The sequence below is a fragment of the Triticum urartu genome, chromosome 7A (genome assembly GCF_056163025.1).
Source record: "Triticum urartu cultivar PI428250 chromosome 7A, HENAU_Tu73, whole genome shotgun sequence".
Lineage (NCBI taxonomy): Eukaryota > Viridiplantae > Streptophyta > Magnoliopsida > Poales > Poaceae > Triticum > Triticum urartu.
The window spans coordinates 50619149-50640864 of record NC_141879.1 but is presented as its reverse complement, the minus strand read 5'-3'; the positions used below and the strand labels follow the sequence as shown (position 1 = coordinate 50640864).

At 45.1% G+C, this 21716-nt stretch overlaps 1 protein-coding gene across 2 annotated transcripts; it reads left to right on the top strand.

Annotated features, from left to right (window-relative positions):
- Positions 1 to 3491: 3491 nt before the first annotated feature.
- Positions 3492 to 21712, top strand: LOC125529876 (uncharacterized). Of its 2 annotated transcripts, XM_087536042.1 has the most exons (9): positions 14223 to 14336; positions 14435 to 14678; positions 18760 to 19129; positions 19223 to 19370; positions 19588 to 19677; positions 20549 to 20603; positions 20679 to 20801; positions 21071 to 21127; positions 21214 to 21712. In XM_087536042.1, exons 1-9 carry the CDS (start codon positions 14262 to 14264, stop codon positions 21342 to 21344), a joined length of 1293 nt encoding a protein of 430 aa, XP_087392168.1. In that variant the 5' UTR covers positions 14223 to 14261; the 3' UTR covers positions 21345 to 21712. The 2 variants fall into 2 exon arrangements, with proteins under 2 accessions (XP_087392169.1, XP_087392168.1); XM_087536043.1 differs by lacking the exons at positions 14223 to 14336; positions 14435 to 14678 and adding an exon at positions 3492 to 3729.
- The last annotated feature ends 4 nt before the right edge of the window (positions 21713 to 21716 follow it).

Here is a 21716-nt window from a genome sequence, read left to right as displayed (position 1 = left end):
CCTGACAAAAGTCAAACTCCGGTCTGCAAGGTGCGCCACAGCGACCTTGCCACTAGGCTATTGACTAGTCCTCCACCGTCGGACTACTCACAGTGAGAGTAATATAAATGGTAACATCACACTTATCTAGATAAAATAGATGATGTGGCATGTAATTAATGAAGAAAAAGAATCATGTAGTAACATAGCTAGTTACTGTAAACATCACACATATCAAAAAAGATGAGTCTAGAACGTAATAAATGAAGTGATGCATGACACAACACATATGTTACTACCCACAGTATAGATAGTACTCCCGACCGTGATATGCCAATTGCTATTTACCCTTCATATGCATGCGAAAGTGAAGGAAATATGCCCTAGAGGCAATAATAAAGTTATTATTTATTTCCTTATTTCATGATAAATGTTTATTATTCATGCTAGAATTGTATTAAACGGAAACATAATACATGTGTGAATACATAGACAAACAGAGTGTCACTAGTATGCCTCTACTTGACTAGCTCGTTAATCAAAGATGGTTATGTTTCCTAACCATGGACAAAGAGTTGTTATTTGATTAACGGGATCACATCATTAGATGAATGATCTGATTGACATGACCCATTCCATTAGCTTAGCACCCGATCGTTTAGTATGTTGCTATTGCTTTCTTCATGACTTATACATGTTCCTATGACTATGAGATTATGCAACTCCCGTTTGCCGGAGGAACACTTTGTGTGCTACCAAACGTCACAACGTAACTGGGTGATTATAAAGGAGCTCTACAGGTGTCTCCGAAGGTACATGTTGGGTTGGCGTATTTCGAGATTAGGATTTGTCACTCCGATTGTCGGAGAGGTATCTCTGGGCCCTCTCGGTAATGCACATCACTTAAGCCGTGCAAGCATTGCAGCTAATGAGTTAGTTACGAGATGATGTATTACGAAACGAGTAAAGAGACTTGCCGGTAACGAGATTGAACTAGGTATTGGATACCGACGATCGAATCTTGGGCAAGTAACATACCGATGACAAAGGGAACAACGTATGTTGTTATGCGGTCTGACCGATAAAGATCTTCGTAGAATATGTAGGAGCCAATATGGGCATCCAGGTCCCGCTATTGGTTATTGACCGGAGACGTGTCTCGGTCATGTCTACATTGTTCTCGAACCCGTAGGGTCCGCACGCTTAAAGTTTCGATGACAGTTATATTATGAGTTTATGAGTTTTGATGTACCGAAGGAGTTCGGAGTCCCGGATGAGGTCGGGGACATGACGAGGAGTCTCGAAATGGTTGAGACGTAAATATCGATATATTGGATGACTATATTCGGACATCGAAAAGGTTCCGAGTGATTCGGGTATTTTTCGGAGTACCGGGTAGTTACGGGAGAAGCAATGGGCCTTGATGGGCTTTAGTGGGAAGAGGAGAAAGGGCCAAGGGGCTGCTGCGCCCCCCCTCCCCTCTAGTCCGAATTGGACTAGGGAAAAGGGGGCCGGCCACCTTTCCTTCTCCTCCACTTCCTTCTCCCTTCCTCCCCTCTTGGTGGACTCCTACTTGGACTTGGAGTCCTAGTAGGACTCCACATCCTGGCCGCACCAAGCCTTGGCCGGCCTCCTCCTCCTCCATCCTTTCTATATAGGGGAAAGGGGCACCCCATAGACACACAAGTTGATCTTCGTGATCGTTCCTTAGCCGTGTGCGGTGCCCCCTTCCACCATAGTCCACCTCGATCATATTGTAGCGGTGCTTAGGCGAAGCCCTGCGATGGTAGAACATCAAGATCGTCACCACGCCGTCGTGTTGACGGAACTCCTCCCCGACGCTTTGCTGGATCGGAGCCCGAGGATCGTCATCGAGCTGAACGTGTGCTAGAACTCGGAGGTGTCGTAGTTTCGGTGCTTGATCGGTCGGGCCATGGAGACGTACGACTACATCAACCAAACGCTTCCGTTGTTGATCTACAAGGGTACGTAGATCACACTCTCCCCTCTCGTTGCTATGCATCACCATGATCTTGCGTGTGCATAGGAATTTTTTTGAAATTACTACGTTCCCCAACAGAAAGTGCCTAGGAGCACTCGGCGGCTACCCCCCTGGAATCTGTTCCATCAATTCTCCTCGGGATCCGAAATTACTATATTAGCTGTTTTGTATTTAGACATTCTTCCTCGCGTGTTTATCATGCACTGCAGTGTATGTCCGTACTAGAGTTTACGCGTTTCTGTTCCTAGGCAGAGAAACTTCTGTCCAAACGCGAGACTGCCCACATGCACCATCTCCCCAACCACCATCTTCCCAACTACCAAACATTGTTAAATGTAGACAATAAATCAAGTAATCATTGAGTCTTAAAGCACTGTCTGCCCCCATTAGACGGACTATGTAATTCCAATTACCATGCAATTTATTTAATATTTCATGTTCCGCGTCTACTCATTTGCAATACTAATATCATTTTCACTTTAGCAAATCTTTATTTATTGTCTTTTCTCTCCGTCACTCTGCTACACTCCCCTCAAATTATTAAAATAAAATTGCATGTACTCATCTGCTAGGACTTATTTGTTACACAAATTGATTTTTTCTTAAACCTCAAATTAAAGGTCCGTCTGTACTGTCATATAACTAATCGACGTAATAACCTTTATCACACACAGCTCAAATATCTCATTTCGTCCCGTGCACAGCATGCATTCAGCCCTTTGCTCACAACTACCATGCATACATTAAATGACTGCAGAAATTACACGCCAATTCAATGTACCATGTCCCACCACGCTGACCAGCCAACACTCCATCGCTTTACCACAATAGAAGCAGTTTCAACAATCTTTTTAGTGAGCGGGTTGTGCAGTAAGAATATGAATGATTTTCTTTAAAAACAAGCTAGTTTACCTTCCATAGAAGCCGTTTCCCGGATCTAGCGAGCCGTTTCGTGGATCGAGCTGGGATCTGGCAACGGAATCATATCTTTTCTCCAAGATCTACAACTCCTTGGACTTGTACCAAAACAATATCTCTTGTCTGGTTAAAGAAAAGGGATAGTAGATCGTTGTGGAAGAAGAACAGTATGATTCGTTGAGAACTTTCTTCCCTCTCCTCAGATCTGGCAATGCAGTCTTCTTGGGGTCGGACTTACCTCGTGAAGGTATATGCATGAGTGTTGAATTGATTATGATGGCTGAACTGTACAGTGCTCTAATGGGCCCCTATGCAGTTACAGTTAATGCCGATGGACAGGTACAAATTGTTTAAGAATACGCTACAGGTCGTGTATAGCCGGGAAAAACTATTTTACAATTATGTTGCACACATCCCGAGACAGTGCAGCAGTGGACATGATTTCGATGGGTGGAGTCGCCGAGTGCTCTAGGTTACTCCCGACCGTGGTCTCAGGAAAAGAGAAGAAGAAAAATCGCACCTCGGGCTCGCTCGGTCGGAAAAACGTCGAGAAAAAAGGAGAGAAGAAAAAAGAATTGCGGCTCGGGCACGCAGGATTTGTTCCCCCTCGCGTCGCATCTCCCCCAACCCTCTCGCTCCGCCGCCGACCGCCCGCACGCCGCTCCTCCGCCGCGCGCGCCCTCCTCCTGCTTCGCCTCCCACGCCGTCCCGTCGGATGCCGCGCGCGCTCCGCTCCGCCGCCGCGCTGCCCCTCCGCCGCGCGTGCCCGACCCCTCCTCCTCCGCCGCCGCCGCGGCCTCGTTCTTCCAGGCCCGGTAGGAGCCCGTGAGGTGCGTCCGTCGAGCTTATCTACCGCCGCTTCCTGCTTCTGAACCTAGCGAGACTTGTCTGCATAATTTGTTCGTTAGTTTACCACATGGCGTCCCTTTCAGCCGAGCGCCTCAGGCTGATGCCCCACCTTGCTTCTATGTCCAGCATAGCAGTGTTCACTTTCTTAGAACTTCACAAGATTGATTGATGTCTGGGGTTTCATCTGTGTTTTACTTGTTATAGACTACTGTATTTGTTAAGGTAATCACTAGGCCTACGGTAGTTTTGCCTGACTTTATATATACTCTGAGCATACATACATCTACCACTAGTAAAATGCCCGTGCATTGCTACAGGCGAAATATAGAAAAATAAATCAAACTGATGATTAAGTGACAGTCCTTCGAATATATGTATTGCCTTTATGAATTTCTTTAGCGGATACTATGAGAGCAATTATGCACCAATCGCCTGTATTTTTTTTGGTGGTAAAATTTTGTGATCATCTTCTTCCTCCTCTTCGTCTTCCTCCTTCTGTCCCAACGGCCCATCCTCCTACTCTGGGCGTGGCCGATGTCGATGTCTTGCTCCAATCTACCCGAACCGCCTTCTTCGTCAGTTCATCGTTGCCCCGACACTGGTCGCGGCCAGTGTTGATGTTGACCTGCCCAGGCATAAAACATTATGCAAATCTCAGATAATCTCTTAAATGAAAGTTCTTGGCAATGACATATGCATAGCTTTTTTTTTTGAACGGTTGGGAGGGGGGGGGGGGGATCCCTCCCCACATGAATATATTGCTCAAAAAGTTGCCGAAGCCAAGAGTCACCCCTTAAGTTTCGGTTGATCTAGTTTATAAGGGAAACATGATCGAAAACTTTAACAAATTGACCTGTTTAGGAGGGAAACTGGGCCGAAAACTGTACAAGTAGCAAAGGTTACAAAAGATGAGAAAAGTTTGATGCACATCAATGATAAATGACGGGGAGAAGAAAGAGTGCCCAGGACAAGGCACAACCTAGCCAGCAGAACGAAGGACCATCACCACAAAAGGCACAAGTAGATGTGGGATGTCGTCGAGGGATCACAATATCAAGACTAAGAAAGCAACCTAATGCCCCGCACCGGCATAGAACCAACAACGACAATACAAACCTTGACTCGGAGCTCCGCCATGGGAAGTAGGGATTAGCAGGTTTGGGGAGGCATCTTGCGTCATAGAAGAGCAAAGATGAACCGGAAGAACACAAGAGAAGTAAGCTCACCGCAACACAACCGCCACCATGAGAGGTTCTTGAACACACACAACAACATGGCCAACACCAGGGAACACCACCAAAGACGCCACCACCAACACCCTCACACGCCTCCGCCGACGACACCACAAACCCAGCCCCACCCTCAGCCAGACGGTCCTACAACAGCAACAGGGACTCCAAAAGTGATGACTCCAAGGAGTATGTGATGTCAAGAACACCGCCGCCGCCTGATCATGCATCACTCGATCTAAGGTTTTCACCGGAGCCTGAGGCGTTGGTGTGGAGCTGCCACAAAATCCACGACGACACCCCCAAGGGGAAAAACGACGTCTGAGGACATCGTTGCCGCCGGCATCGACAAGGTAATTGCAAGGTTTTCATCTGGATCAGTGCAGCAAACCAACGAGCTATAGAGGAAGCCGACCACCGAGCCCCAGCTAGAATAGGCAAGGGCAGGTCACCCTGCCGTGCATCGGGGAAGGGCAGATGACGCGCCATTGAGGCAAAGTGAAGCACCAAAAAGCCTCCTCCCCTCCCCCCCCCCCCACCCCACCACCAAAGCCGATCGCCGACGTTGCAGGCCCACCATAGCCAGGAATAGTGTCACAGGCCCTCCGGGGCCCAGATCCGACCCGCAAAGCCGACGGACACCGTGCCGCTACCAAGCACTCTTCGCGCCACCACCAACCAGCCAAGCTGCACCACGCCACCATAGGACTCCCTTCTAGTGTCGTGCCTCAGCAGGAAGGAATGGACACCTCCAGAACTGGGCACGAGGTCCACCAGATCTGGCCAGCCACCCTGGTGCACCATGCTCGCCGAAGTCGAGTCGACGCCAGGAAGACGCGCGCCCCCACTCAGGACCGCCAAGTCAGGTCCATGAGGGCATGCACCATCATCCAGAAGTCGCTCACCGCTGCATCTTTTCGCCACCATGGGAGCACCAAGGTCCACCAAGAAGAGGAGAAAACGATGAAGCATGTGAAAGAGGGTATCATGTTTTAGAGGGATGGCTTGATCAATACCATCATGTATGGAAACTTAACGCCTTCCAAGATTAAGCCACAATGTTTCCAAGCAAAGCACCCTATTTTCTTATGCTAGAAGGATGAACACATATGCAAAGGAACTGAAATCAACTTCAATGTTTGGCACATTTTTTTGGCAATCACTTCCGATTTTCAGAGCACTAACTGATGTACCTGCCAACAAAGACACAACTCACCCTTTCACTCCAGCTTTGTTCTGTTTATCTAACTACCAATGCCACATGAAGATAACCACAAGTGTCACATCTTCACTGTGGCCATGTGGCAGTCCAGGAGCCTAACCCAAATATCCTCAAGCATGAGTACAAGCTATGCCCGCTGCACATTCTTATATCTCTCATATTTATAAAACAAGAAAAATATAGTTTGGTGCAGCTAGGATAGATAACTTTGGTACTTTAGTGCTCTCTCCTTTCCTAAATATACGATGTTTTGGGAGGGAGTACTTTCCAATTAACATGAAAATTGTACACCTATATAGATCAGAAGCAACTTTTGCAGGAACAAAATCGGATAGCGAAAAAACAGTTTGATATAACCAAATACATATAGTTAAAACACAAATAAAGGTTTGCACCCACTAAACGAAATAGAGTAGGACGGATGCAGTAACACCATTTGATATGCATTGCCGATAGTTGATTTCAAAGTGTTAGGATCTGAAAGCCATGAAATAAAACATCTTCATGGAAGAAATTTGGACAGAAAATAGTAACTTTTACACTGGAGGAATGTATAAAAGGATTATAACCTTCAAACTGTAGCTAATATGGTATACATCTTCCTAGTAGGTATATTGAGCTAACATAGAACTATTATGTAAAACTAATGATGCAATACAAAAAAAAAGTGTCTAGTTGGTATCTTCATGCATCTTGCTAGCAAGTTCAGTATCAAACTGTAACTCTTGGCAGAGATTTTGGAGGAATGATGCTTTGTTAGGAGCAGCAGCCAAAACAGTACTAAAGGATTCTGTAAGCCTATTTCTGCATGCCTGTGCTTCACGCTTACCTGATCCAAATATATTTCTCAGGTCATTCAAAGGAATAAGCTGAAACTTTTAATCACAAAAATATTTATGTTAAGATACTAACATATAAAACACTTCAGTGGTCAGTAATATAAATTGTAGAAGACCATGTATCATGTATTTAGAGTCTCACAGTCAACCCAACTTATGAACTCTTAAAATATAAATACTTATGGACTCATGCCATTTGTGGTGATAGACATCTGTACTATGAAAGAAATCTAAAGAATTGACCATCATTAAGAAATTTGTGCAAATATTGCAGGTGCTCATAAGAAAATGTCCCTAATATTTACATACACATTAGTTATTAAACATGCAAACTGCAGCTCCATCTGTATTTTTTTTACTGTATTGTTGTTTGATAAAATGCAGTTTTCATGCCTTACCCCGTACTTGAATTGATAAACTGGGTATACAGATGTTTGCTTTTTAGCATTATACTCCCTCTGTCCAAAAATAAATGTCTCAACTTTAGTACAACTTTGTACTTATTCATCTTAATGGTAAAGGGTACAGAGAGGTGATTTAGTAAAGGAGTCTATAATGACATTTAAAAGATTAAAAAATGCCAGTATAGATATGCACAATATGGACATGGATGACATAAGCAGGAAGCAAGCAGCGGCACAATTCGCTATCTCAATCTCGTCCATTTTCTTTTCACTCTCAGTCTTAAAATTTCTCTCAATCCCACCGAATCAGTAGCCCCAACCCTCATCTCTATGTCATCTCTCATTTCTACAGCGACAGAACCATCGCCAATCAGCAGCCGCTATGGAACACTAACAACAGAGTTAGCTCAGCCAGAACAGCTAGCCACATCCCATCTTCTCCGCCACCTTGAATCTGCAACCTGAAAATAAATGTCTATGTCCCTAGAAATTAGACAACTACATCTGTACTTTTTAGTTCCTGTTACAAAAAAACATGGTTTCCTTTCAGATATAACCGTGGGTATTTATTTATGGACGTTGCTACACAGCGCCCGCGCGCTATGCGAGCGGATCTCGCGGCCGGCACTTAAGGAAAGTGTCCCTATCGGTCCCCCACCCCATGTGCTAAAAAAGGCAAGTCCAATTTCCCTCGCTTGTTGCCACGTCTCGACAACCAACCATCCTTTCCCTCACGTGATCCTCCCCTCCACCCACCACCAGAAAACCCAACGCCCACCAGCCCAGATCTTCTGTGCAACTCCTTCCCCAGCCACCGCCGGACGCCATGGCGTAGCGTTGGGGAGCTCTCCCCCTACAGCGAAAAAACAGAGTAAAAATAAGGGCGAAAACAACAAAGCAAAAAATCATGGGAAAAAAAATTCTAAAAACGCAATTGTGTCTGCAACTCTTCTTGCTTATCAGGCAAAAATTCTGGTGAATTATGGGCAAAAATATTGGCAGAGTTGGGCAAGTTTCTCCCATTGAAACAACAAAGGGTAAAAAGGTTGTTCCAATTATTTTGGCCATGAACTTCTTTTAGTTCTAGAACTAGTGTATTTTCCACTCTGTACCTCCCCCCTAATCTTCTAGTTACAAAAATTGCCCCATGTACCAAAGTGTTTGCAGAACATGACTTGGATCTTGTCCCCTGTTCTTGCATCCCCGTACCCTGTAGAAATGGATGCTAGATAAAAGTTGCTAAATCTTGAATTGTATCTTCTGTATTGTCTTGCACCTTGCTTCTGCTAAAAAGAAAAGAAAAGAAGCAGAGTTATTTGTGTTATTAGTAATCTGTGTATAGTAAAAACTAGTCAATAATTTATTTGTAGTTGCTTACAAAAAAAACTTGTAGTAAATTCTAGTTGCTTACAAGAACACCAAGTAGCCAGGCGAATAAAGCCTGGAAACTACTAGTAGAAAAATTCCTGCAACCCTGTAAAGGCTGCTCACTGAGTTTGGTGTGCTTTTGGTGATTAGTGGAACCTTGTAAAGCAACTACACCTTAGGTACAAGCCTTTCAAGTTCAGGATGTGCTTCCTCAATCCAGTTATAGCAACAAAAGAGTAAACTATGACTCTCATGCAATGTAAAAATCACGGTACTTGTACTGCGGAAACCTCTCCAGGCAATTCACAATGAAATTGTATGAATCACGAGGTTCTGTAGTAGGTGGACAAACGGTATAACAGAATCACAACCTCTTTAGTCTTTGCCCATATGAACACTTAACACTATCTACATACTCCAATTATTTACTAGGATGCCAATGGCAAGGTTAAAAGAGGAGGCAACAACATTCCAAAGGATTTCTCATGGAAATTAAATCCACCATAGTGTTGACAGCCTTCCATGCCGATGTAAAAAGAAAAAGAAAAAAAAAGCCTTCTACGTCTTTAATAAAGCATGTCGCGACACTGTGGAGAACCACAAAAATGGCAGCATTTGACTTTTACTTCGCCATTCATGTCACGAACAAGATTTATTTCACAATTATAGTCATAAGTCAGCTCCTGTAGTGGTGGAATATTCTCAGCAGCAAAAAAATGATCGTAGACCGAGTTGGTTTTACCGGCTTAGGTCGATTTCTGATGGGTGTGGAGGTGCGTGTGGGCGAGTAGGTCGCCGGATTAGGCGACCTAGCACGCCGTGGGTAAGCGATTTGATATTGCCGGCTTAGGTGATTTTCGATGGGTGTGGGGGTCCCGTGTGGGCGAGTAGGTCGCCCGGTTAGGCGACCTAGCACGCCGTGGGTAGGCGAGTTGGTATTGCCGGCTTAGGCGATTTCCGATGGGTGCGGGGGTCGCATGTGGGCGACTAGGTCGACGGGTTAGGCGACCTAGCACGCCGGTGGTGGGCGAGTTGGTTTTACCGGCTTATGTCGATTTCCAAGGGGGTGTTGGGGTCCCGTGTGGGCGAGTAGGTCGACGGGTTAGGCGACCTAGCACCCGGGGGTAGGCGAGTTGTTATTGCCGGCTTAGGCGGGTTCCGATGGGGTGTGGGAGTGCGTGTGGGCGACTAGGTCGACTGGTTAGGCGACCTAGCACGCCGTGGGTAGGTGAGCTGGTATTGCCGGCTTAGGTTGATTTTCAATGGGTGTGGGGGTGCATGTGGGCGAGTAGGACGCCGAGTTAGGCGACCTAGCACGCCGCGGGTAGGCGACTTGGTTTTACTGACTTAGCTCGATTCCCGATGGGTGTGAGGGTACGTGTGGGCGAGTAGGTCACCGGGTTAGGCGACCTAGCACACCACATGTAGGCGAGTTGGTATTGTCGGCTTAGGTCGATTTTCGATGGTGTCTATGGGGGGGGAGGGGGTGTGTGGGCGAGTAGGGCGACTAGTTAGGCGACCTAGCACGCCGGGGATAGGCGAGGTTATATTGCCGGCTCAGGTCGATTTCTGATTGTGTGTGTGTGTGTGGGGGGGGGGGGTGTTGGCGACTAGGTCGACTGGTTAGGCGACCTAGCACGCCGCGGGTAGGCGAGTTGGTATTGCTGGCTTAGGCGATTTCCGATGGGTGTGGGGGTCCCGTGTGGGAGAGTAGGTCGACGGGTTAGGCAACCTAGCACACCGTGGGTAGGCGAGTTGGTATTGCCGGCTTAGGCCAATTTCCGGTGGGTGTCAGGGTGCGTATGGGCGAGTAGGTCGCCTGCTTAGGCGACCTAGCATGCCGTGGGTAGGCGAGTTGGTATTGCCGACTTATGCGGTTTTCCGATGGATGCGGGGGTCGCGTGTGGGTGACTAGGTCGACAGGTTAGGCGACCTAGCACGTCGATGGTGGGCGAGTTGGTTTTACCGGCTTAGGTCGATTTCCGAGGGGTGTAGGGGTCCCGTGTGGGCGAGTAGGTCGACGGGTTAGGCGACCTAGCACCCCATGGGTAGGCGAGTTGGTATTGCCAGCTTAGGCGATTTCTGAAGGGTGTGGGAGTCGCGTGTGGGCGACTAGGTCGACGGGTTAGGCGACCTAGCATGCCGGTGGTGGGTGAGTTGGTTTTACCGCCTTACGTTGATTTCTGAGGCGTGTGGGGATGCGTGTGGGCGAGTAGGTCGACGGGTTAAGCGACCTAGCACGCCGGTGGAGAGTTGGTTTTATCGGCTTACGTCGATTTCTGAGGGGTGTGGGGATGCGTGTGGGCGAGTAGGTCGACGGGTTAAGCGACCTAGCACGTCACAAGTAGGCGAGTTGGTATTGTCAGCTTAGGCGATTTCCGAGGGGTGTGGGGTGTGTGTGGGCGAGTTGGTTTTACCGGCTTACGTCGATTTCCGAGGGGTGTGGGGATGCGTGTGGGCGAGTAGGTCGACGGGTTAAGCGACCTAGCACGCTGCGGGTAGGCGAGTTGGTATTATCGGCTTAGGCGATTTCCAAGAGGGGTGGGGTGTGTGTGGGCGAGTAGCTCGACTTGATTCTGAATAAATTCCCTACTGAAATAGTCTTCTTGGTTTTTTGAATGATTCTCTACTTTGCCTAAGACATGGCAAAATGTTGTGGAAAAAAAAGAACGAAGAACACAATGTAAAAATATGTGTGGTTTATACCTCGCCATCGTATTGATCTGGAGAGTCCTCCATCTTAAAACCTGCCGAGCCAGGGGATGGCGGAAAAGGTTGTCTCTTGCCTAGTTTCCACTATTTTCTATTGCCTGCAGATAAAGAAACAAAAAAAAGTTTAAAGTCCACAATTAAGCTCCCTGCTGAAAACTATTCATTTCCCACTCAAGCAGAGAAAAGCATATCCCTGATTGCAAAAACATGATTACTAGAAATCATGTTCATTTCCCACTCAAAACACCAAACACGATTTAGTAAAAAAATGCAGGGGGGGGGGGGGGGTAGGTCATGAACAACACATGATTGCTAGAGAATATCAAAAGGAAAAAAAGGCATAAATTAACTGATTGTTAGAGGTTATCAGTAAAAAGGTTCAGAGTTCTACAGCGGGCATGGCACTCAACTACAGTGTGAAGAGCATTGTAATCATCTGGAGCAAAAAGGCAAGGAAATGACATGACATTTCATATCTAGAAACAAAATGTGTGGTTTCTGTAAACATAATAGGATTAGAAAATGCTACATGATGGTTTGTTCAGAAGAGGAATAATCCCAGGATGTAGTATGTATCATGGGGTCAAAACCTGGGACTCCCTATTGTAATTTGATTTTGATTATTAATTTTTCTGTGAGCACGTGAATTACAATATTTGTGTTGTAATGAACACAAACTGATCACGTTCCCCCATGTGAAAACACACACAAAAAAAGACCAAGTAACCTGACAAACATTGGCCTTTTACAAAAAAGGACCAAGCAACAATTCAGATTACAGTACTTAAGCTTGCCTGCAAACACAGAAATCGACAATATATATTTGCCTACAGAACAAACATAGATGTTGCCTACAGAAACCTTCGTCCAGCTTAACTACTGTGTGAGTTTGCCTACATATATACAGGATGAGTACTTGAGTTGCCTACAAATACATAAATGGACAACGTATATTTCCCCTAATATGTAGGCAACAGAGATGAGGTTTTGCTGTAGGCAACGTAATTAGGCAACCAACACAATATGCAGGCAAACAGAGATGAAGTTTTGCTCTAGGCAAACAGCTCTGACGCGATTTTGGTTTGAATCGCCGATGAGGACTTCGATTTCGCCTCCCCGCTCATGATTTTAGTCTCCAGTTTGCTCCCCTACCCTTCTTCCCTAGAAACGACGAGAAAAAAAATGGAGAGCCGGCGGAAAACTGACCTGCGGTTTGTAGATGTGGCAGAGACGCGTTGGTTCCTTGTCGGCCAGCCGCCCACGCGCGCCCCCTTCCTCTCTTCTCCCCGTCGCGTCCGCGACGCAGCATCTCGCCCGTCGGTCCACTTGTTGGCCACGCACGCGGTTTCCCTCTGCCCCGATGTGGGTGGTCGTTCCAACTGGAAAGGCTCTCCCCGTCGGCGGTGGACTCTTGCCGGCTACGGTGGGTCGAATTCCGGCGGCTAGGGATTGCTGGATTCTATCGACCCGTGTGGAAAGCATGAGAGAGGGGAATGGGAGATGGGGAAGAACCGGAGGGGAGCGTTTCCAAAATTCCAAAACGACAAAAGGCACCGCATCTCGGTCGGATTCTCTCCTCCACGTGTGGTGTCCTTGTTTCTGATGGACGGTCGTCGTGCGGCCGCTCCAGCGTTCGGGAGAGCGCGCGGGCGTCAGTCAGCGTTTAGGTTTATTTATTTAAGCGATCATCAAGAAATCAAAATATTGCTAATTTATTGTATAAGAATAGTGTAATTCATTTCGATGTAAAACATTGATGGCAGAAAGGAGTGATACAAAAACAAATTAACGCATCTATGAATAGACCCTAAATCTTGTCTATCACTGACTCGTTGAGAGTTTAGGAGTAGCAAGTAGAGTTCCGCACTATTGTCCCACAAAAACTGCAAACATGATGCTAATAATGATTGCAGCAAACACTTTCAATTACGAAGTGATATACACAGGTAAAACCTTTGACAAGCACTACAAGAAAATGTATTATTAACGACCACACCTATTGTTACCAAGCATTTTGGTGCCTACATATGTAGGTGGTGTTTGGTTCTCTAGTCCTAGAACTTTTTCTAGTCCCAATTAAAAAGTCTCTAGTCCCTAAAAAGTCCTCCCCTGTTTATTTTCATAGACTAAAAAGTCCCTAGTCCCTTAAGTTATTAAATGATCATGTTGCCCCTAGTATATAGAAAAATAACAATCAAATAACACCATGGGATGGCGGGCCAATGGGTGCATGGAGAGGCATTGTTGGAAAAGTCCCAAAAAGTCCCAAAAAGACTCTCCTTAAGAGTCTTCTCGAGAGTCTTTTTCATTTAGTCCCAAATGTCTAGTTTAGTCCCTAAAAAGTCCCTCCCATTTGGTAAAAAAATCTTTAAGAGAGACTTTTTCTAGTCCCTACACAAAAAAGTCCCTCGAAACAAACGCCCCCATACTAATTGCAACCAGTTTTGGACAAACTTGGTTACGAATCGGTACTATTGTCCCACAAAAACTGCAAACATGATGCTAATAATGATTGCAGCAAACACTTTCAACTAGGAAGTGATATACATAGGCAAAACCTTTGACAAGCGCACTACAAGAAAATGTATTATTAGCGACCACACCTATTGTTACCAAGCATTTTGGTGCCTACAGATGTACTAATTGCAACCAGTTTTGGACAAACTTGGTTATTCAATCACGTGAGTACCTATAGCAACCAGGGAGGAAATTGAAAAAAAAGCCAAATCGGCTCAGTCCATGGCATTCATCCATCCCCACGCTCGAAGCAAACAGAGGCGAGGCAGAGGCGAGGTAGCGGCGGCCGACGGCAAGGTGACTCGCCCCAAATCCCCCAAATCAAATCGTCCCTGGCGGCGGTCGACGGCAACCGCGGGTCCTTGCTGTAGGCTGACTTGTTCCTTCCGGCGAAGGGGGCGGCGGAAGGCGGAGGGCGTGTTCCTTGCGGCGGCGGTGGCAGCGCGGCTGCGTGGGGGAGGGGAAGCAGCAGCGGCCGCGGTAGCAGAGGGGCGCCCGCCGCGTGGTCAACATACCTAGGCTGCTGCAACATACGCCTAGGGTTCCTCGTTCCCCAACCCCAACCAGCTCTGAACCAACCGACGCTCCAAGCTCGCCAGATCTCGCTCTCACCATCAAGACCAGCAAAGGCTACAACCCGTAAGAATGATCTCGCCTCTGTCCTTGCCCCCTTCCCTGTGTTTCTCCATTTATTTGCTTGGACTACTTGATGGCTAGATCATGCACATCAAGTGTTTGTGGAAATGTGGAAGTAAAATATACATGCACCATTTGGTCTGTGATTTGAAAACTGGCTTGGCCTACGATGTAGAGTTCGGTTTTGTGATCTGAATATAATATGAATGTAGTAAAATATACAGTATATTGATACTTACAACATCAGGACTTGTAGTATATTTTACTAGTACAATGTTTTGAAAGGATATACAGTTCTATGATGACTATCTTCAAATACTCTTCTGTGAAGACTGTCTTTGTATAATGTTGTAGTATAATATTTGAAGACTGTCTTTGCATACAATTCTAGTACAACATTATAGAGTTCCATGGACTGCTGTTGCTGTAATATTATATTTTAGTATAATGTTACTGCATATAAAATAATTTCATATGCAAGCTGCGGGTTTAGTTTGATAAAGTGCAAGTTTTCTTTTGAAAATACAGTGGCAATGTGACACATATATATGGGGTACTGTAGGATTGTTATTTTGATAAATATAAGCCTGATTTAACCAAAATTCAGTAGATCAATTAGTTTATCATGTCGGGTGGACTGGTTGAAAATGATTTGTAGGTAATGTGGTTATGTTGTTATATTTTACATTTCTAGTACTATTTTGGTTTACTTGTAGAGTGCTTGTGCAGGAAAAGATAGAGTATGGATAAGAGTTGGATGAGGTTGCCTGATAGGTTTTCAAGCGATTACGTTTCAGGGGTGAATGCATTCATTGATTTTGCTTGTCAACATAACAGCGGCAATGATAAGATGCGTTGCCCTTGTGAAAATTGTATGAATATAAGTCAGCAGAGTGTTAGTCAAGTTCGAACCCATTTGTTATTGTATGGTATACAAACTTCATACACAAAATGGGTATTCCATGGAGAACAAACTATTATGTGTACCATAGAATTATGATAGTTATGCATACCAGCAAACTATTATGTGTACCATAGAATTAAACCTTGATAGAATAGCCATAGCCATGCCAAGAAAGAATTACAAGGTGCACTAATATGTCCTTAGAATACAGATAAGCCCCTGCAGTAATGAAGAACAAAGCTAAAATTAGCAATCAGTTAGTGCATCTATAAACGAAATATTGGTTGATTACCTTAATGGTAAGAGGTTCACAATTCTGGTCCTGGTCTGTTTATACAAGAAGTTGAAAGAACATAATAGTTAGTAAAAGTATTAGCTCTAAAACAACATGTTTAGATACGAAGTGCAGATGCAGTCATCAAATTTTCATAAGACAACACGCTTGCTAACACCATACCATTGTAAAGAAAACATGAAAATGTTGAGTAATTTATCAAAAGTGCAGATGCATTGGCAATATAGATGTATACACTTGGTAATGCCAATATCTAGAAGAGATATTTAGTAGATATAAGATATACACATGCCACAAATGATGTTACCTCGCGTTGGAAGGTTGTCATGTAGAATTAGATGGATGCCCTTTTTTTTATAGAACACTATATGTTAGTATTCTCCAACGCTACATGTATACATAACATTGATAACATATAAAAGAAGGGGAAGCACGGATGCTATGGCCTATCTTCAACAAAAGGGAAAAGAGAAGAAAAACTCCATGAGCAAGTAGAACCCACAAACAAAGTAGAAGTATATCATCAATGATATACAGAAGGAAAATTATTTTTTGTTACTTCATTACTATTTGATTTCGAATGCATAATCCACACAACAGTAATCAAATATGTTATATCTGCATCATGAACCAAGAATCCCTAGCAGCAATTTGATCGACAATCCTTTTGTGCCCATGAAACCATCTTCACCAGGATTGAGAAGTACATAGATCTTCTATAGAAGAAAATCAACACTTCCATTAAACCAACAAACTGAGGAGTAATTGATGAATTGAATCCACAAAAAGGAGATAAGCATGCATTTGAAAAATTCTCAAACCTGAATCAGTGGCGTCCAAGAGAGTAGCACCTACGTTCACAATCACTAAGGACACTGTCAAGTCAGCGAGGTCAACAATCGGCGAGGTCGAGCATGAACGACCTGACCAGCTTGGCAGTGGCGAGTGCGCCGCCGAGTGTCATCGCCCGAGCAAATGTTCCAAGTGTCTTCAAGGTTGATCCATTGCAAACTTCTTCACCCACGACGTGCTTCTCCCATGTCCTGGTAAATAGATGTTAGTCACAAACATCATAGTCTGGGGTGAATAATCAGTGATCTCTGCAGTAAAGAACATATATAACAACTATCCATTACCGGAGAAATAACTAAAATGTTCAGAAGCTTCAGGCAATAATGAATAGCAAGTAATTAGTAATACTCTCCAAGCTTCAAGGCTCAGGCAATGAATTGAAATTGACAGCAAAAATATAAGAAAGAAATAACTGAAAACTGTTCAGAAGCTTCAGGGAATCCATAACTGAAGCGAGAACCACCAAAGCGTAGAGCTCTCAGTTTGGCGACGAGGACAACCTGCCTTTCCTCCAGGCCTTGGCCGCGCCTCCTCAACTTGGATGTGGATCCGCACAGAAGTGAACATCGGAGCAAATAAAACATGTAGGCAATAAGATTGATATGCTCCTCAATGGATCCTGCAGCGACCACCGTGGCCACCTCGCTAGCATCGTCGGTGGTGGCCGATGTAGCTGCATTGGTTGTGGCCACCGCCAGATCCATGGACCATGGCGACGGAAGGTCGGGAAGGAGACGAACGACGACAGTGGAGGTCCCCCTCCATTGATCTAGCGACGTGGACGTAGCCAGCCGGGAGGAGATCGATGAAGGTCGAGAGACGGCGACGTGCAGGTCAAGGCTGGCCGGTGGCGATGAAGAGGAAGGCGTTGGTGGAGGCCATGGTTGGATCCAGCGACCCCAGCCTCCTGAAAGGTTGGGGCGATGGGGGCTCAGGCAATCTCATGAGCGAGAGGGGCTGGGAGCTACCTTATCCACCAGCCCTGATTGTCGTCGCCAGTGGGGAAGGAGCAGGGTGTAGCGGAGAGGATGGGGCTGTGGTGGAGCCGATCAACCAAAGGGGAAGAGCAGAGGGCAGGCGATCGCGAGGTTTGGGAAAGAGAGATCGTCTGTGGGCCGGGGATGCACCGATCGAGGGATCGTTCTTAAATTCTGTTATTTTTTCCTTAGAATTCGTCATTTTATTTCCTAAAGCAAATTGCATTGATGAGAAAAATCAGTTGATTTAGGTAAGTTAGGATAGGAAAGTTAGATTTGTGATCTTTTGTACCTTAGGAAAGTCTTGGTTTATAAGAAAAGAATGAAGAGGAAAATAAACCAGTAGAAAAGAGAGGAGGGAGGGGACGAAAAAAAACCAGACGAAAGTCGTGGGACTATTCAACCAACTCGTCCATTAGGAGTAGAGATGTGCCGTAGTGTTATCTCATTATTGCAGTTTGTGTTCCCAGGCCACGTAGTAACTGCAACCATAATGTCGTACAAATTCTGACAGAAAAATTCAAGTAGGTTCACATGGTGTGTTTACTACTCCCTCTGTTCCTAAATATTTGTCTTTTTAGATATTTCAAATAGACTACCATATACAGATGTATATAGACATATTTTAGAGTGCAGATTCACTCATTTTGCTCCGTATGTAGTCACTTGTTGAGATCTCTAGAAAGACAAATATTTAGGAACGGAGGGAGTATGTCACAAGGTTAAGTTAAGATTCAGTTGACACACTTAACAAATAAAAAGATAATTGTGCTGCGAGCATTAAGCTGGCTGCTATTCACTTTATAACCTTTTCTGTTTAGCATTCGAAAGCGTACGTGGAATTTGAAAATTTGTTATTGACAACATTCTATGTTTGTAATCTTCCAGGTTACCGTAGATGTATGTATTGACAACAAATAAAAGAGAGAAATTGTGCTGTGAACATTAATTTGGTTGCTATTTACTTTTGCAACTTCTCCTGTTTAGCTTTTGAAAGTATATACGTGGAATTTGAATTTTTGTAATTGATAACAGTCCATGTCTTTAATCTTCCAGGCTACCGTAGCGCAAGCCCAGGCAGCAACCCGGCCCAGCTCACCCGTCTTCATCAGCAGGGGTTGTCCGGCCGCCACCGCGCGTCGCCGGTCGTGTCACCGCTGCCACTTCCGCTGCTTATGAGAGCCCTCACTGCCGCTACAATCTCCTCCCCTATACGCGCCCTCCTCCACCACCCCTCCTTCCGCTCACCCCTCCGCCTCCCTCTCACCATGAACCCCTCCTCCTCCTCTGGCTACCGCTCCAATGCTGCCGCCTTTGCCTCCACGCACCAGCCGCGTGGCGGCCGTGGCGGTGGCAGGCGACCGGGTGGACGTGGCGGTGGCGGTGGCGACGGCGGAAACCGCATCGACGCCCTCGGCCGCCTCTTGTAATACACTGGCACAAAGCCCCAGGTCCCCTCTCTGCAGTCGCGTTGATGCTAGCCGGGTACTCACTAGTGCTTCTGTGCTTCTCTTCTCAGGACGAGGGTCTTGCGGCACGTGGCGCCGGAGCTGAGGCTGAACATGAGGAGCGACGGGTATGTGCGGGTCCGCGACCTGCTCCGCCTCAACCTGGAGACCTTCGCCAAGGTTCCGCTCAACTCCCACACGGTGGATGAAATCAGGGAGGTAATATTGCTCATGCTTCATCTTCCTGCTTAACACTAGATGATTTTTCTAAGCACCCTGGTGTACTTGTGTCTGCTACATGTCGTTTTCATCTTGTTAGCTATCACCTTGAGCTTAAATTGGGAAATATCTCTAAGTTGTAAAATTAATCAGGTTACTATGGAACTTGTTGTGAGTTGTAAGCCGCTTTAGTAAAACTCTGCAATTTTGCATGTAGGCGGTCAGGCGAGACAACAAGCAGAGGTTTGGTCTGTTGGAGGAGGATGGCGAGCTGCTGATTCGAGCTAACCAGGGGCACACTGTGACAGTATGTTCTCTGCCTGAACCCCCGTGCACTAATGTATTCTTTCTTCTACAAGTATGGTGTGTTTATCATGTTCATGATCATCTGCCTTGTAACCATTGTTATTCTGTAATTTCTGAGAAAATTAGACATATAAAAGGAGCCCTAATAGTGGCATGCACCCTCTTTGGAATTTTCACATCAGACTATTTTTTGAATCAATTCCATATGGGGTATTGTGTGCTTTAGCTCGAGATGTGAATGTTTTTACAGTATTATAATCTCGGTAGTAGTTTTCCTATTATTAACTAGTCATAAGAATTATATCGTCGGTCCTTGTTGGCCCATACTGGGGATGAAGTTGCAATTCATCGTGCTTATAATGGCTTGGACCTATCCTGGTCTGGCTTCTTCGATGAGCTATACAGGCATACAGCTGTAGTGTATATTCTTCTGTAGCACTACGGTTGAGCTTCCATGTTAGTAATTAAGATTTAAGACGCTCCTGTCCTCTCTGATGCCCAAGCTATTGCAGGATTGTACTAATGTAGTGGATATGTTTTGAAAGAAGTCATACCTGATCTTAAGTCAGAGAATACAATCAACTTATCTTTTAGTGGTTTCTCTTCATTGTTACATGTTCCATCACAGTTCTTGAGGTCATATGCCAAATACCCTAATTTAATCAGAAGACACATAATTCCAATGTATCTTCATTCCTATTTTTGCTTATTTCTGGGAGCAGAGTTCCTGTTCTGTTTCCGTGTTGAGGTGGTTTGTGGCATGTGATCTGCTACCCTATTCTAGCATCAAGTGAATTTATTTGCAAGTAACTAGCTTAGTGGAATTAGCGAATCATGTTTGCCATTATAATAATCAAGTAAACCTCTTGCAGACTGTTACATCAGAGAGCTTGTTGAAACCAATTCTATCGGCTGATGAAGTCTCAGGTATTTGATTTTAACACTCGTGTTTGCATCCTCTCCTGAATGGCTGGCGTTTGTGCTAATTTTTTCTATCCACAGTCTGTGTCCATGGAACTTACAGGAAAAATGTTGATTCAATATTGAAATATGGGCTTAAACGTATGGCAAGGCTACATGTACATTTCTCAAGTGGTTTACCATCAGATGGGGGAGTTATTAGTGGTACGATTTTCCATTTCAAACATACTATTATTGAGTTTATTCTTATGGAATCAAATAGAAGGACTAAAGCTGTTCTTCCAAGTAAAATCATGCTGAAAATTATCCATATTTATCTTTACAATGTAAATCTGATGTGCTCCCAGTTATTGCGGTTCTCCATTATTTAGGTGCATCATCAACTCATACCCGATAATTATTTATTCCCACCTTGCGGTCTAATTTTTCTTCCACGTCTGCCTTGTCATGGACTAACAGTTTGTCTTCTTCAGGTATGCGGAGTGGCGCAAACATATTGATATATTTGAATGTCAGAAAGGCACTGCAAGGTATGCCTGCCGCATGTAAATACCAGCCAATCATTTGGGTTCTCTAGACTAGAGGCTAACATTTGATTTCTGAATTCGTTTCCCAGACGGGATGAAGCTATACATCTCAGACAACAAGGTGATACTGACAGAGGGCTTCGACGGAGTCGTCCCCGTCAAGTACTTCGAGAAGATTGAAACATGGCCAGGACGTGCACCGATACCGTTCCAGAGGTAGAAGAGACTTTACTGTAGCACTGGAGTTCCTGCACGGCCTCTCGCTGAGCGAAAACTTGGGATGAATGCACTGCACGACAAGATTCTCCTTGCCGAAAAGGAAATCAACCGTGCTGTAATATCTGAAAGGGCGCCGTTTCATCATGTAACCCTGGTATATGAGAGGGAGCATCATTCTGCTGCTGCTGCGGACCTTGTACTGGTTGTGCAAAACCTGTGCATGATGATGATGACCGGATGTTATGGAGTAGCAAATTTGGTTTATGGTGTGTGAATCTGCGAAGTCTTGTCCAAAAATACATAAAATTTGCATGTATTCTGTGGTGTTTTTTTAAAAGAAGTAAAATCGTAAAGTGATTTCTGCTGGCCTGCC

Coding starts and splice junctions, on each gene's coding strand:
- LOC125529876 (XM_087536042.1), top strand. CDS start 14,262: ATGGCATTCATCCATCCCCACGCTCGAAGCAAACAGAGGCGAGGCAGA. Junction 19,371..19,587: donor CGGTGGATGAAATCAGGGAG/GTAATATTGCTC, acceptor TTTTGCATGTAG/GCGGTCAGGCGAGACAACAA. Junction 20,802..21,070: donor AGATGGGGGAGTTATTAGTG/GTACGATTTTCC, acceptor TGTCTTCTTCAG/GTATGCGGAGTGGCGCAAAC.